This window comes from Tinamus guttatus, unplaced genomic scaffold (assembly GCF_059628265.1).
Source record: "Tinamus guttatus ecotype Peru unplaced genomic scaffold, ASM5962826v1 Tinamus_guttatus_pri_ptg000492l, whole genome shotgun sequence".
In the NCBI taxonomy this organism is placed as follows: domain Eukaryota; kingdom Metazoa; phylum Chordata; class Aves; order Tinamiformes; family Tinamidae; genus Tinamus; species Tinamus guttatus.
Genome location: NW_028289026.1, coordinates 3,301,454 through 3,318,223, shown reverse-complemented (window position 1 = coordinate 3,318,223; position 16,770 = coordinate 3,301,454). Strand labels below are relative to the sequence as shown.

General features: G+C 41.2%; 1 protein-coding gene across 1 annotated transcript in view; it reads right to left on the bottom strand.

Annotated features, from left to right (window-relative positions):
* The window catches only part of FER1L6 (fer-1 like family member 6), a 79,269-nt gene that overhangs the window by 36,834 nt on the left and 25,665 nt on the right, over nt 1-16,770 (bottom strand). Inside the window, exons 8-20 of the mRNA XM_088533336.1 lie at nt 15,894-16,050; nt 15,534-15,720; nt 13,727-13,919; nt 12,356-12,705; nt 9,908-10,016; nt 8,097-8,280; nt 6,331-6,451; nt 5,158-5,258; nt 4,423-4,513; nt 3,422-3,541; nt 2,554-2,706; nt 727-913; nt 44-168 (exon numbers count right to left, since the gene is read on the bottom strand). Coding sequence (XP_088389462.1) covers nt 44-168; nt 727-913; nt 2,554-2,706; nt 3,422-3,541; nt 4,423-4,513; nt 5,158-5,258; nt 6,331-6,451; nt 8,097-8,280; nt 9,908-10,016; nt 12,356-12,705; nt 13,727-13,919; nt 15,534-15,720; nt 15,894-16,050 — 2,078 coding nt within the window. The remainder of the gene's footprint in view (nt 1-43; nt 169-726; nt 914-2,553; nt 2,707-3,421; nt 3,542-4,422; nt 4,514-5,157; nt 5,259-6,330; nt 6,452-8,096; nt 8,281-9,907; nt 10,017-12,355; nt 12,706-13,726; nt 13,920-15,533; nt 15,721-15,893; nt 16,051-16,770) is intronic.

Here is a 16,770-nt window from a genome sequence, read left to right as displayed (position 1 = left end):
GAGAAAGCTGTTTTCATTTACTGAAGGGGGCTGTGCAGCTTACCTTCGTGGTCTGGCAGTGTGACGTGAAAGTAACTTTTGCAAAGGGGTCGGAGAGTCCAGTGCTGTCAGCTGCAATGAGCCCCCGCGCCTGGTACATGTGGGCTCTCAGCTGGAAGAGGTGCGGGGCTACGTCATTGCAATGAAAACAGCAGTGTCAGCTCATGGAAATGACACAGCACCTATGCAAGAGGGGGAGCTTGACCACCCGCCGTCCGACCAGGGGCCTGGCAAATGTTTCGAGCACCATTTCGCTAATGAAATACTTCATACACTCAGAGGTGAGCCTGCTGTGTGCACTTAAAATCAATAGCTGAGGAAAGTCTTTACTGCGAGACTGTTAATTGTCAGCTTTTATCTCCCATCACGTGTCTATCTACTAGATATTCATCAAGGTAGCTCCATCAGGAGACCTGAGGGATGCCTCCTCATGGCGAGAAGACAGAACCATGGGATGGGAAACAGAAAATATAAAATTCCTTTCCAGTTTCTTTTTCTGTCAATGACAGGACTGGGGACTCAGCAATGAAACTGGCCTTTTGTGATGCGATGATGCTAAACAGCGATCATCTTAAAACAGCTACTTTTAGCAAAGGTCTTGCACCCCTCAAAACTAGAGGTATTTAGGCCACGTGTTTCCTACAACCCTTCTGACATTGCTACTACACAGAATAAACATGGTCTTACTTTTATACAGTAGGCAGGCAGGGGGATGCACCGTGCTGTGCCCTGGGCTGGTGTTGGATGGTGTTTCTGGCTGATATCCCACAGGCAAGTTCTCCATGATGCTCTGGGCATATCTAGCAGGTCCAAGCCACAGGTAGGTGTCTACTTTTGCTTGCACATTCCAGCCTGGTGGACGTTTGCCTGGCAACTGAGGAAAGAACACCCATAAAGAGGGATGACAATGCTGAGTCCTGCACAGTAGGCTACTAAAATAAAGGAGCATTTATGGAGTTGGTAAACTGATAAATGGCATGTCTCCAAGGCAGGTGGCCCTGAAACCTCTTTGGGAAGTAATGACTAATTGGCTCAGCTGAAAGCCTGTGTAAAAGGTGTGTTAGCTAGTATGCACAAGTTTGTGCAAACTAGTTAACAGCTGCCAGCATGTCAGTGCTGTTTGATATACTGCTTTCCTCAGACTTTGGGGCACTTTACATTTCATGAAGTTTTGCTGGTCTCTGAGAGTTGGTCCTCTGTACTACTAAAAATACTATTTCATAGAATCACAGAATGCTTAAGGCTGGAAGGGACCTCTAGAGGTCATCTAGTCCAACCCCCCTGCACACGCAGGGTCACCTAGAGCACGTGGAACAGGACTGCATCCAAGCAGGTTTTGAAGATCTCCAGAGAAGGAGACTCCACAACCTCTCTGGGCAGCCTGTTCCAGTGCTCTGTCACCCTCACTGTTAAGAAATTTTTCCTTAAGTTTCTGTGGATCTTTTGATGCTTCAGTTTCCGGTCGTTTCCTCTAGTTCTGTCGGTGGCCACCACTGAAAATTTCATGGGACAGGTCAGAAAATATATTCCAATATTAACTATTACTAATCTTGACACAAAATACTAATAGTATTTTTTTCTTCTCTAACTAATCCAGGTCTGCTTAACTCACTGTTTTATACTATCTATTCCTAAAGCAATTACTGATATTGACATGACTGGAGAGTGAATTACAAGTTTTCCAGTTTTGTTTTTTTTGCTTATGCAAGCAAAGACTACCCTGCTTAACAACACCCATGACCAGTTTCCAAGAGTTTAGGTATTACTATCTGCTCTTCAGCTGTGCTTATGGGAGTGCTCCCAACCAGTCCAGAGGAAAAGTTGCTAAAAAAATACTATATGACATCACTATTGCCTAATAGACATTACTATTGCTTAATATGATCAGATTTTTCCTTCTGATCATAGTAAAAATTCCCTTGCGTAATATTTCACTGCTGGATACTGCAGGTCATATTGCCTTTGTAGGAGTATGATGTCCGCTAAAACTGTCCTACAAAGTAAGTAATATTATGCAATATTGTGGATATATGCTACAAACACCTAAACAGACTTCAAGTAGCAGGCATAAATGGGTTTAGTATTTCTGACTATCTAGGTTTCTTTGCTATCTGTGTTGAATATAATCCTCATCTTCTAACAAGTTCCCCCTGGGCTACGTGCTGCTTTCTGGTGGCTTTGTCACGAAAGGGGCTGTGGTTTTCTGTCTGTTTATGTGTGTGTGGGTGCGCATGCATATATATATACATACAGACAGACAAACTACAGATCTAGCTATAACAAACAGCAAACGAATGAATCACTCAGGCACCAAGAGCCTTGGCATGGTATCACGGTTAAAAAAGGATAAACATAAATAGAGGAAATAAGCATTGGCAATAGATGGTAGATATAAGCATGTATATGTTTTAGTACATTACAAAGACTAACATGTAAAATCCAGCTCCTGGGTTGAACACAAATACTGAGTTTTTCCATTGAGTTACCCATGTTCGGAGGATGTCCCAGACTTACTTTCAGGAAATGGGTTTTAATCTTGCTGCAGTCCTTGCCCCTTTGCTCTCTCACAGGGGAGTAGAGGATGCTTTTCGCTGGGACTCTCGCGTACGCGACTCTTTTGTTGTTGCTGAGCATCCAGATGAACACGTCAGGCACCGTGTTCTGCGGCTATTAAATGACAGGGAGTATTGAACTAGCAAACCAGAACTAGCAAAATCAGTACAAACCTCCAGCCCTAGGCAAAGACAAGTGCTTTCTGTGGGTGCCTAAGGAGTGGTACTCTGGGGGATTTCATTTCAGCAGAAATTAAAACTAGAAACCTATATGTGACCCTGGCTCAGGATGTCCCTTAGTCACAGAGTGTGGAAGCTGGAAGTACCATCTGGAGAAACATCACCAGCTCCATTTATATCAGCAAATCAAAGAGAAGTAGGGACGAACTCAGGTGCTGGCATACAGTTCCACCTGTTAGGATGCTCCATGTCATGGCTATGCCCTGCTCCTAAAAGCATTTCCCAAGAAAAATCTGAGTGTGCTTTGAAGCAAAGTGTTGGCCAAGGGCTGTTCCCAGGAGGCCCTATGGACAAGGCCATTCTGTTTTGGGAAGGAAAAGAGTTTGGCCAAAGGATGCAAACCAGACCACTTGCTCCCTAGGACAGGGAATAGCATAGCTTTGTTTAGCTTGCTAGAACAGACACGGTGCCTAGATTTACCAGCAGACCAATCTCAGGGAATGAACACTTGACCAGCTGGATTTTGGGCTAGATATCCAAAGGATATCTCTTTAGGTAATTAGGTCATGACTTGTTATTCACATGGGATTATGATTAAATGAAAGGCTAATCCTAAATTTTAAACTTATTTGAATTTCTGTGTGATTTACCTCATCAACTAAGAATCGAATTTTATCTATAAATATCTGAGTCTCACGCATCATTTCCTCCAGTGACACCTTCTTTTTCTGCTGCTGAACAATCTCCTCGGCATCACTGGACATTGCTTCCTGCAACCAGGAAAGACAGCATATATTCTTTATGCATTAGCATGTAGTTTATACTGTACATAAAAGGAGAAAACAGTTTAAAATTCAAGTTAAAAACAAAAAAAAAGAGAGAGAGAGACTCAGTTCAAGGTAATGATTATCTTTTGTCACAACTGAAAGGAATTAACTCTTAGGAGCTAAATGCCCCCACCTTCCTTTTGTCTGTATGTACTTTGTAAGCCTCAAGAGATGCATGATTACTACCTAGAGTTATAGGGCCTTGACATGCCTTGATAGGTAACAGACAGACACACATAATCTTAAAAAGAAAAAAGAAAGACACATAGTGTCATAATTCCTCCTTTGCACTGCTATGTTTAGTCTAATCCAGATCCTTACGTATCTCATTTATGCTCGTGTCTATGGATAATGTACCAGAGTGTTGTAAGGGAAGCTTAATAATGTGTAAATAAAGAACAGACCCAAACCAGAGCACACAAAAATGTACTGAAATCTATGTGTGCATTTGTCTGTGTTCGGGAATACCAAACACCAGATTCTACTAGTCTTGGAGTTTAGCTCCTCCTCGGTAGATAAATGCCTAACAACAGTGTTAATTGGGCATTATTCCAGTGAAACCAACATCATCCTATTATGAGATGCATCAAAAAGAAGAACAGCTCATTATTATAGTTTCTTATTTGTACTACAAAAGAAGAAGGTCTGAATTATTTCAGGGTATCTTAAAACTCTTCCTCACAAAAAGCAGACTTTATTTTTAAAAGTGCTCTTGGATACTATATGCACACTAATTACAAAGTAAACGCAACTTAACATGTATACAGCCAGTGCATTTTCAGTTAACATCACTGCACCAATGTCTGAAGAAAAAGCATCCATACCAGCTCTTGCTTGAACAGCATGAGTCTCTTTTTATCCAAAGCAGTGTAGTTCAACCCCTTGGGCTTCCTTTCAGCATTGCTAATGAAGGCCCTAGGACACAATAGCAGATTCTTTGTGTGAATTATTTCTGGTAGGATACAGTAGAATGAAATGCTCCCTATCTGCTGCATTAAATGAACCAGAAGACAGAGATGCTGAAATCCTCTGGCTAAAATAAATATTGCACACCTATCTGCGAGTCAAAGAAAAGAGTGAAAAAACCACTCTGCACCATGTTCTATAAAACAAGGCTCATACCTATAAACTAGAATCTCTACCTATTTTGAGCCCACTCATGACACCTGTCACAGAGTCCACAGAAGGGTTATCCCAGCGTGGGAGATCCGTTGATTTTATTTTAGCTCAGCATATTTTTACAGTATGTCTGTCACACAGTTTATTACTTTCAACTTATTCCCACATACACTGTATTCTTAGAGTCCAGAAACCCAAAATAATAATCTAATGATTGGCAGTTTTCTATTGCCATTACTGAATATTGAAAATGATAGCAAAATATTTTCCCTATGTAGATAGATACTGCGGATTAGGAAGCCCTTTGATTTTATACTGGAATTAAAATCTCAATTATCTAGCTATGTTTCTTTTACCACCACTGGCTTCGTAGTCTAGCCTGGAATTTGTAGGCAATATATGAAGTTGGTTTTCTATGTGCTTCTGGTAAATACAGTTACCTGCTTTGACTAATAAAATCACTTATGGTCTTCCTCATTTTCTCTTCAGGCGCAATCTCTGAAACTTTGATCAAGTCTTTTATTTGTTCTAATGACTCTTCCTGAGAAAAAGACAAGAAAAAGATGTTCCATAAAGGAGGACACTTTATCATTCTGCCTGTGTTAGAATATCATTATTCATTGTATAACTAGAAAGAACTTGAGAAAACAGGACCTTTGAAACATCACTAAGCTTGAAGCGCACAAGGAGAAGATTCTCACTGCACTGACCTTTGCTGAGGTTCTCCAGCTACTGCTGGAGCAGCTCTGGTTCTTTATACTTCTTTCAAGTGAATGCGAAACATTCTCTGCTAGAGAAATGGAACTCTATAATTCTTGGTTTTGTTTACAGAGCTGTTGCTTGCTTTAGCAAGCTTCTTCTGTAACTTCTGAAAATTTATTGAGCATCTGAATGCAGGCACCCCAACACCTGCTGCCATCGTTGAGAACTGGAGTCTGTTCTCATTTACTTGAATAAGTGGCTGGATTTCCAGCAAGACCTGTGGGTGTTCCCATACATTGACAAATATATGTCTCTCTCTATCAAATATGTCTTTCTGTATGTACTCAGATGCTTAAGTTTCAGTCATTCTGATTTAAAATATTGATCTATAAGCCACTTGTTCTTATGATTCAAACTCTCATCACTATGATTTCAGTACTGCTGTTCATGAGACTACACAGGATTTGGTATCTATCAATGTTTTTTTAGAAAAAATAAAAGCAAAAATATCCCTGAAAGTGTCTACAGCCTAAGCACATGATAAATTGGTCAGTAGGTGCCAGAGGCAGGCCATTGGAAACAGAACAATTCTAAATGACACCTTTTAAATGTTTTGTGTTCTTACATTGAATAAAATATTTTTAAGGAGACAGCCCTATAGCAAAAAAAAGAGAAATCCCTCAAAAAGTGTGTTCAGAAATATCTGACTAGCTCCAACAGACCAAATCAGTTTTGAAAACAAAAAAAAAAAAAAAAAAAAAAAAGAAGGGACTGATACCTGCTGCATTTTCACAAACTGAATAAGGAGGAGAATAGTGCGGGGAAGTTTTGAAGACACATTTTGGAGAACATGACCTCTTACTGGCATTCTCTGCCAAATATCTGAGCCTTAGAAAATGCTTGCAGCTTACCAAGTGATCTGCCATTTTCTCCAGAGTGTTGGAAGCATACAAACGAAAGGTCTGGTCTCCCCAGCAGCTCTTGACACAGATACAGGGCTTCCGCTCATCATATGGGAGGTACTGATAGTTCCTGTGAAAATAAAGTACGGAGCAGAGCATAGGAGTAAGGAGTTTGGAGGATGCACTAGAGGAAAAAATGCTTGATGTACTCTCAAGGCACAGAAACTGAAGATGCCGCAGGATGTGTTCACAGTTGCTGTCAAGTAAATACATGAGAAGTATCAATTACGCTACCTGTGACGCTCCTGAAGATGATAAGCTGGGAACCAGTGGATCTAATGCTAGCACTTCCCAGGGTGGGCAAAAAAACAAGAAAAGAGACATGCAGAGAAGCTCTGAAATGTGGTGTTATGGGTGGGAAGCAATAGTCCTGTGTCATATCTACTCATACAGATGCCTCAGATAACCTAGGTCATTTCAAATAAAACTGGGCAACCACTGAATGAACCCCAGAGAGACCAAATTACTTGTCACTATTGACAACCCTAGACATAACTCCTGACTTTCATGTTTCCAGTGAAAGTAGATTTTTGAAGTAGACTTGAAAAGCAGTTTTTTTGTTGTCCTTGTTGTTTTTTGAAATAGACAGAGGTCTTCTCTACAACCTCATTTGATCATCCTATGGGATATCAAAAGAGAAATAGAATTTCCTACCTACTTTCTCCTCAGTAATCCACAGCAAAGCTGTGAATTAATAACCCCCATTATGCATTAAATTCTGTGAGTAGTATCACCACACAGGTCTTGGGCAATCATACATTCAGTGGTTTCATAGTAGGGAAGAACAATCCAACGATTGCCCACTGTCAGGACTTCAAAGAGCTCCCAAGTCCTGTCATGGGATTTGTTACTGAGGAAACAATATGGTTGTGAAGTAGCTCATAAGGATTGAGTTTTCCTATCATTCCCTCCAAGAGATTTGGTAGTGACTATTTTTGTTGTTGTTATTGTTAGTTTATCCTTGATATATATTTTGATATAAATGGGAAGAAAATCCCTAGCAATTTCACAGTGTTGTTTTGGTAGTCTTATTTTTCTGCCTGTTCTTTTAATTACCTAGTGGCTTTAATCTTCAAAATGAGCTCTGATATTCTTTTCTACCATTCACTTACTGGAAAATGTCGTGTTTATTTAATCTACTGGATACCTCATTAATGGGGTAATTAATGATTAATGTTAACAAAGTCAGTGGTGAGACTAATAGTATTTCAATATAAAGTGATGGTCATAAAGTCACTCAGTGGTATCTTTGACTGGCCAAACAGTTACAGACAGCACAAGAGGGTGAAAAAAACATTTTACATCTCCATAAAATGAGTCTGTAATGAGGGAAAGCTTTGTTAATACTGGAGTGAGCCAAAAAGCAAATTGCATGGTTGAAGAATGATTCATTCTTTTACAACAGTTCTTTAAGTTTAAATTCTTGTTAAGGGAAAAACTAAAAATCCTGTAGTCTGCCATGGAGGATAATAAACCAGCATGTACCCAAATCTGCAGTATTGTTAATGAGGAGAGGCAACAATTGCTGCAGAAATGCAAATTTCTACCATGGTATTTTCATTCGTGTTTTGTTTCACTAATTCTTATATAATTTGACTGAACCATTTATTGCAGGAAAGGACAAAAATATTTTTTAACTGTGAAGGTTCAGAGTCTAAACAAAAATCCATGTTTGAATTTTCTGCACAATGAGGCTTCGAAACGCAGCTCCTCACCTGTTGCCATCTGTGACCAGTGGCTTCTCAGGGTGTGTGGTGGATATCAGGGGCACTCCAAGGTCACAGGAAATTTCATCCTCCCCGTCATGGAGCAGAGGGGCATTTTCTTCCCCTTCTCTGTCATCACGTGCCTTCTTTTTTCCTCCAGCTCCTGCTCCCTCAGTAATATTTCCAAAGTTGCCTGGAGGTGCGGAGTTACCAAAGACAGGATGAATGAATAGGAGCTGACAAACCTCCACGAGGCTTAAAAAGACCTTGAAGATGTTTGAGTCCAGCCATAATACCAAGCCTGGCTAAGTCGTGACTTCTGCTCTTGTGGCTAAGCAATGTGATCCTCTCATTGGTGGCCCCAGGAAGACCATGCTGCTTGCTAGAGGAATTGCTAGAGGAAAACTTGCTTCTGTTGCTTGCCAGAGGAATTCCTGGTATTTCTAGAACTGGGAGTCCCTATGTGTGTTTGACTTAAATAGCAGTTGTTTCTCTTTTTTTTACAACATTAAAAATCTGGTCTCAGAAGTGCTAAAATTTGCTTACAGCCAAGCAAATTTAGCACAGCAGGGTTGCAGAGGAGCCTTTACTAATAGCAACACTTTGAGGACACAACTTCATGTCCGGGGCTGGATAGTGCTGCTAACAGTATAGCTATCTTCTCTCATAGCAATATGCTTTAAAATGCACTATGAAAGAGGTGCATCCATTAGACTGGCAATTATAGATGGTATAATTGGCAGAGTTAGGCAAAAAACACTTGCAGGGGAAGTGGGATATGCTCAATCACTCCATACACAAACCTCATCTCAATTTTAATTCAGCCCTTTGTGCAAATAATGGACACAAATTTCAACTGTGGCCCAGAGGAAGCCCATAGATGTTCAGGTCCAGAGCTCAGAGCCAGACTCATCTTCAATATTAATTCCATAAGCATCATTAATTCCCCAGTATACAAATGAGTTTCTTGCTCTTCCAGCCTTGCTTCTCACTGAGGTCTCAGTGTGCAGCGGGACCATTCATTGACCTGTGTTTGTCTTGGAGACATCTCTACACCCAGCCCACCACCACCACCAAATGCACCTAGGTTCACAGATGCAAAGGCAGCAAGTGCCAGAAGGCTATTGTGTACTTGGGCTCCAGTGGAGCTAATACAGAGATGAACAAAACCCTGCAAGGGAAATAATGTCATTTAACACTTCTCTCTCCAGGGAAATTTCATCTGCTTTGAAAATAGTCGATGCTTATGGAAAAGCTTTTGCTTTCTCTTTAGTCTACTCTCAAGGGCAATTCAGCCCGCCACGGGAAGGACCCTTCACTGGACAGTTCTGCTTTATACACATAGAGGACAGTATTTACCAGGAGGATGTTAGAAGTCGTGCTGGTATGTACATTTTCAGGCTTGGCTGTCTACCACCCCTGCGCCATGTACTCATGTACTTATGTCTATACATCAACAGGACTGGGCAAAGAGGGCTTCATCAGTGCTAGGGACGGGTTGCAATGGGCATTGCTGAGTGACTCCCACTCTGAGGAAAAACTGTTCAAGTTGGATCTCCCAGGAGATTACAAGGCTAAATACTGTTTGAGTAGCTGTGCACTGGGCAAGATGGTTTATATTAATATAAGGGTTGCCTGGGACTAAAGACAGCTAAACCAGCTTGACTAGAAGAAACATGGCACTATCCAGAAAAATGATGTTCACAGCTTAATTCAAACGTGTAAGTTTTATTTGAAGCTGACTCCTGAGCTCTGAGACACAGTTATCAATAATATGCAGTGTCCCCTTACTACTTCAGAGAAGAGCTTAAAACACTTACCGACAGAAACCTCAAAGATTATTGGTTTGTCCCCAACCTTCCTATCAATCATTGTGGCTTCAAAAAATGTCCCATAGAGGAGAAATTCTTCAAGTTTTTCTTCATAGATCTATCAGAGAGGCATGAGACAGCAAATTACATTTATTTTACCTTCTGGTCTTCTTTTTCCAGCACAGAGAAGCTTTTTGAAATCGTTAACAGCTGTTTTATTGTTATAAATCTGTTGGACTGAGACCATCAGTGAGAAAATATCATGGGGGAAAGAATATCGCTTCCTTGAGAAACTTATATGATTAGAAAGAGGGACCGAACTGTGCAGCTTCAGTCTTTTCAGTACTCTCCAGCTGTATCAGACAGTCAAATAAAAATCATCACCTCCCACTTTGAACTCTGCCTCATCAATAGTCTCCACTAAAGGATTTCAGTAGTTTCACATACTATTACACTATCATCCAGACTATATATCAGTAGTTCAAGGGAGCTACAGCAACAAAGTATCACCATCCTGAGATAAGTCATTTTACAGTGAGTGAGGCAATACTTTTTGTTTGCATTGCTCTGGTAAATGCTGAGATCCACATTTTGTTAGACCTCTGCTTTGGGACGAAAGCCTCATGGTGGTTTGCTTTCCCTGGCATCATCACATGGAAACTTTCACTCACAGAAAGGGCACCAGCTGTCCTCCTTGTCTCTCTACCATTTAGCAGGTATTATGTCACTTAAATTTCCAATAGAAACACATGGATGCAAGTAGTACAACAAGGACAATAGGAAAAAGAGATTAAGTTTTGTGGATTAAGTGTTATGTAACCACCCCAAACTAAGGCCAAGCTCAGCATAGCTTATGCGGTTCAAGTTCTCCCCAGTTTACACTCTGGCTGCCTCAGTCTCCCCAGGGCAAAGCACTGATTTCGTTGCAGGAATAGCAGTGTGTTGAGTTTTGAAAGCAAGCCCAAAACTAGCTCCTTTTGCAACAGAGAAGACAGCAATGGATACCAGCTGTATCTAACAGTTTGTTTGCCAGCCTTTTGAAAAGTAGGAAACATCTTTTGATTCATCCCATGGTCTCTTCATTTTGAAGCTCCTCTGCCCAGCACAGCAAAGGGGCAGAGGCCTCCAGTGATAGAAGTAGCATCATCTCTTATCAAAGCTGGCACTAAAACAGACTGCAGCTGCAGAATAGCTGCAGAATAGATGTTCAACCAGAACACAGACCATGGTTTAGTAAAGCTGAGGCTCAGAGACTTGGACATACACATGCACCTCCTTTTACAAAGAAAGCAAACTGTCAATATTTAATGTCGTCTTGCTCTTGGACTCAGCCACTAGCATTGGACTGTAGGGAAGGTTGGACAGAGGCTCAATGACACACTTTTTGCCTTGTTTCTAATGCCTCCAGTTCCTACTTTTCCTTTTAGAAAGTTATAAGGTAATCATTGTACCCACTGCAGCATGAAATATTGTTGAATGTCAAAAACAGAAGAATATTGAGCAGTGCCAATTTAGGTTGTTGCTCATATACTCAGTCTGTATTTGAAATTCAGATGCAGTTGCCAGAAAAAAAATCCTATTATTACTTCTAATAATTACTGGTGTTATAACAGGCACCTATAACCATTGTATTGGAGCCCCTCTCAGTAATGCATTTTCTCTATATGGGCAAAGATGGAAATGGGTTTCTTCTCATATTACTTCTAGCGCAGTCTTCAGAGGAATGCTGAGGCACAGAGGCAATTTAAATGTATACAACTACATAAAACAAGACCAGGACACTGGTTTGCGCACTGGCTTGCAATCATCCGTGCTGTTTCGTTCTTAGCATGAAAATATAATTTGCATGCCCTCTCTGAAAGAGATTAGCAATCTAAAAGAATAAACACCTACAACCACTAGGAGGTTTTGACATGTAGATATTGACATGAGGTGTCAAAGGAGGAATAAAACTTGCATCCACCTAGGCTGTATCTCTTCGAACTGCATCACGCTCCTGCTGACTCCAACTGACAGTTTTCCATTTTCTCAAATAAAAGCAAGAAAACAGACTTTAAAAACACTAGCTATGCTCCTTCTCTCTCTACCATTTAGCAGGTATTATGTCACTTAAATTTCCAGTAGAAACACATGGATGCAGGTCATACAACAGGGACAATAGGAAAAAGAGATTAAGTCTTATGGAAACAGAGTAAGGGGGAAAAAACTTACTTTAACACAATACTCATGGCTACAAGTATTACCATTCTACTCAAAATATTCAAAGAGTTACGGGTATACGCTCATGCAACACTTGTGCTTACATTATTACAGAAGGATCCCAAAACTGTGGAAACGTGAAGAAGCTAACAGGAAGCACCTAAAAATATTCCACAGCCTGAAGTCAAATACACATATGAGGACCTACCTCAGAGGTTTAGGGATGCATTTCAATCAGTCTCCTAATCTTATACTGACCTCTGAAGGCACATCAAAAGGCTCGACTTCCACTTCAGTTGAGTTTGTCTTATCTGAAGGAGAAGCTGACTTTCCATCCTCTCCTGCTTTGTCAGTTTTGTCTTTTCCTTTGGCTGCTTTGGAGTCTTTATCTTTAGATGGCAATTTGATATCTTTGATCATCTTTGAAAACTTTGACTCCCGGGCTCCTCCTGAAAGTATCTCCACAGCAATCTCAATAAGGAGACGTCCTCTGAAGGAGACCCCTTCTCCAAAGCCTTCATTAAGCTCCTGGTGGTCATCCATGAGGCTGTGATTCCTGGGTGAACCATAGAGATTGATCCAGGCAGGCCCAAAAGTAGGCAAGAAACCTGGAGAAAAAGTGTATTTTCAGCCTTCCTCTTAGACTTTAGCAGGTTCCCTGTCACCATCTACCCAAAGCAAAGCTACCTCCAGGACACTGAAAGCCAAACCTAGACCCACTTCTATATAGGCAGGGACCATTTCATACAAAGCAGTATTTTACAGGGGATACTTAGGAGAGAGATGGGGTGAACCAGGAACTCCACCAACATGAAGCTCTTTCTTACGAGAAGAGTGCTAGTACAACATGTGCTGGAGACATGAGGCCAATGGCAGTTGTGGGGAAGAACATCTTGCTGCCGCAGACTGTTGACTTGGTCATGGTGGGAGAGAAATGCAATCTTGCTCCCCTTGTACAAATTGTTCCCAAGTCCATGCTGCTACTCACCTTAAGTGATGTATTTTTTATTTATTAGGGGCTCTTATAGATATTTGAGTTGCCAAGTTTAAGGAGTTACCATGCCTTTTCTGAGCTACGATAAATGACCATGTTCCACACTGAGATAACATAACATAAATAGAATTATACACATAGATCAAACATCCGTGGAAAGATTTCGGGTAATGAACTTTACCCTGCATATGTAAGGAGCTAAAGCACTAGCCAATGGCAATTCCTTGAGCTGTGATAACACTCAACCAAGCCCTAGCTAAATGCTTTGTTCTTACAATTTAGATCAGAAACACAAAGCTGCTTGGCCCCAGTTTGCACTTTGTACTTTCACTGCCAGACAGAAACTGGCACAAGCTGTGAGCTTATATCAGTCACCGCTAACTTATTAAGCAAAATATTGCCACAATAAGGGACCAAAGTATGTAGTGGTCCTATAAGTAAGAAAGGCAGTGACCACCACACACCAATTAGCACAATGCAATATAACTTCAGTTTAGGCTCCCAGAATGAACTAAAGGGCTAGATGTACACCTGAGCTCTGTGCATCCCTTAGGTGGGATTAGTGAGTGTCCAGATCTCAAGCAAGTGGATTCTACCCTAAGAGCTTATTTTGGAACAGATATTTCCCCCTTCACCTTTGTCACCATCTTGCTCATTTGATATTTTCTTCAGGTCAATGAAGTGGGTGGCTAAGGCCACATCATTCATGCTGCCTTCATCCCAGACCTGGATTTTGACTCTTCGGCATAGTGGAGGGAACATTTCCTTGAAGACAATCTGTTCATGCCATACAGGATCCGCACAGTTTTTCTGCACTGTTGTCCGACCCTGAAATAAAAGTCCAGCAACTTTAGCCCCAGCATTTAGCTCACACTCTGTAGAACAGGGATGAGTGTAGGTCAGATTGCACTTGACAGCATTTCTGCAGATAACCTTTAAGCAAAAAGTCCTGTCTAGTATAACTGAAACCTGAAAGTACCTCTGCTTTTCTAATAGCTAGTCTTAATGTAGGACATAACATTGTGCTAAAGTAACTAATGCAGGTGATGTTCTTTTTTTATTTCTCTCTGTATCTGATATAAGACCACATTATGGCTTATGAATCCACACTTGCACACAGCAGGGCTGGGAGTAAAGTCTAATTCTTCAGGGTTTTTAGTGCATAAAACATCTTTGCGCAGTCAGACCTTGGCATTTGTGTTATGAACTGCACATCTTTAAGTGGCCATTGAATGCCTGGAGTAATTCAGCACAATTGTCCTGTAGAAGATGGAATGTATTACATTTGCCAGGCCGGATGCACCACTGGAATTACCTCAATAGAGTCAGTTTATCTCATATAGCATGCAGTTACTGCGGCTCATATTCTGAGCAAATGCCTGCACAGTAGGGATTTAGAGGCTAGGCCTGAAGATGGCAGGCCCATATGAAGGATGTCAGTGTAGCTGCAGACTGTAGCAAGTCTTCTACATCTGTATTCAGTGAGAAACTGAGTTGGGATTCCCACTAGCATCTCTAAGCCCCCATGTTACATGCCAGCAGGCCAACTCACATCAGTGACCCATTCTTACATGTTCTTCAAGTTTCTTTTAAACCTGAAGTTGCTGTCTGCATTTAGCATAACCTCCACTAGTTCCAGATGTGATACTTCACAATTTGGCTTCACAGTAAACCACAGAGTTGTCACCATAGGCCTCATTCACATAACCAAAGCTTCTGAAAGGACAAACTGTATTTCTCCCATAGTCTCCTTGCATGTAGAAAGTATTGCTGACTTTAAAAGTTTGATTCTTTTCTTATTTAGACCAGTAATCAAGGGGAGTTCCATCTCACTATGTCTCACTTGTCACTAAGACGAGAACTAGATCCTGATGATTCAGCTGCAAGCCAGCTAGTCAGAAGAGCCCTCTCAGCAGGTCTTCATAGCATTGCATTAGGTCTTGCTGCAGCTACAGGATCAAAAACACCGAACAACACTGAGGAAGTGTCTACTCAAATATTTCCTCTGCTGCTTCCTCCAGAAAATCTGCACTGGTCCTGAATTATGATATAATTCTCAGGTAAATACAAAGCTCTAACATCCAGGCTGAACCATGTTTCCTCAGCTTGGTACTGTTTCTCTTTTCACCTCAAGAAGACCAAAACAGCACCAATACTGTGTCACAGTTTGTAAATCACTCTCTTTTAACCTGATGTTTTAGTAACAAATTTACAGAATTATCTTTCCTACTGCCACCTGACTCTAACTCAATGCTATGCTGCTGATATTGGTCCTTTGGCTTGCGTTAGATATTTCCTTCATTTTGTTCCTGCATAAGTTAGGAAGTGACTATTTGCTGATGATGAAAGAATATACATAAAAACAAGTGAAAGTATATCTGCCATTGCCTGCAGCTAATATGAAGGAATGCCTACGTTTGTGATCAAGAAGATCCCAATTACCATTTGACCTGCAAACATGACCACCACATAGGGGTCCACAAGGTCCTTACTGTCGCCTATGAATGCTTTGGTGACATTGGCCATGATGCTAGAATTCATCTTCGGAAGCCCTTCTGCTTTGTAAATTCGCACATAAAATCTGGCCCATGGTCTTTCAGATGGAAATCCTTTGGGGATCAAGAGGTTCCTAAAAGGAGAAAGAAGCCATTTCCTTAAATGGAAAACTCAGACAACAAATAATTTTTCCCCACAAAATTGTAATTTCAGGTTAGCAAGGCAGGGACTGAAAGGAGAACAGAGGACTTTTGAGGTACTCAATTAAAAAAAAAGGATGAAGGAAGAAATAAACTACTGCAGTACTTTTCAATCTGTTCCTCAGTATCAGTTGTTTTCTGAGTGGCTTGTATTGTGTCTCCTTTCCCAATCACACAAATGTCACACTTCAGGTATCCCTTGGTTCCTGTCCTAATGTCAGCAGGGTCCGTGAGAACAGCCCACTTGTCACAAAACTGATGGCCTGTAAAAATACAAAAACTGTGATGATACAAACGATGCAAACTCTTCTTGCCTTCCTCCCCAGGAAAGGCACTTCTGTAGCCAGAAAGTTTGAGCATTCAGGAGGATCATGCTGAATTACCCTTGTTTATCAAACACATTTGCAAGTTCCAAAATATTGTGTGCCCAGAAAGACAAGTGAGAGGATTGATCTAAATCTCTGCAGGAATAAACTTAGTTTCATCAAGGGTTGATAAGGTCAAGGACTGGACACCAGTGGAGATTGGGGTGAGATTTCAGCAACTGATTTAAGGCCAGGCCTCTAGGAGGAAAGACTTTTTTTTTTCTTAATGAGGACTATTTGAAGATCTTAATATTCTTCTGTAGCAAAACCTTAACTAGGAACTGCGGAAGGGCAAACAGCCTTCAGAAGAAGGAGCCAAAAGCAGCTTCTCTTGAGCTACCCTTCTCAAGGAAGGTCCTAAAACCTTTCCTGTTAATGGATATGGACAGGATGGGATTCACTGGGCCAGCTGCACTCAGGAATATTAGAAGGAGGAGCAATGCAGCAGAGTGTTTTCACTGTGCAGAACAGTTGCAGAGCGTGAGGGCAGCCACTACGCAGCTGGAGCAAAAGGTCAGGTAAGGAAATGTATCCCCCAGCCTCACCCTGGCTCTCCTCTCCTTTTCCTCATTCACACTTACTGCTCTGTTTTCTCATGGCCCCATGGTTCCCAACCCA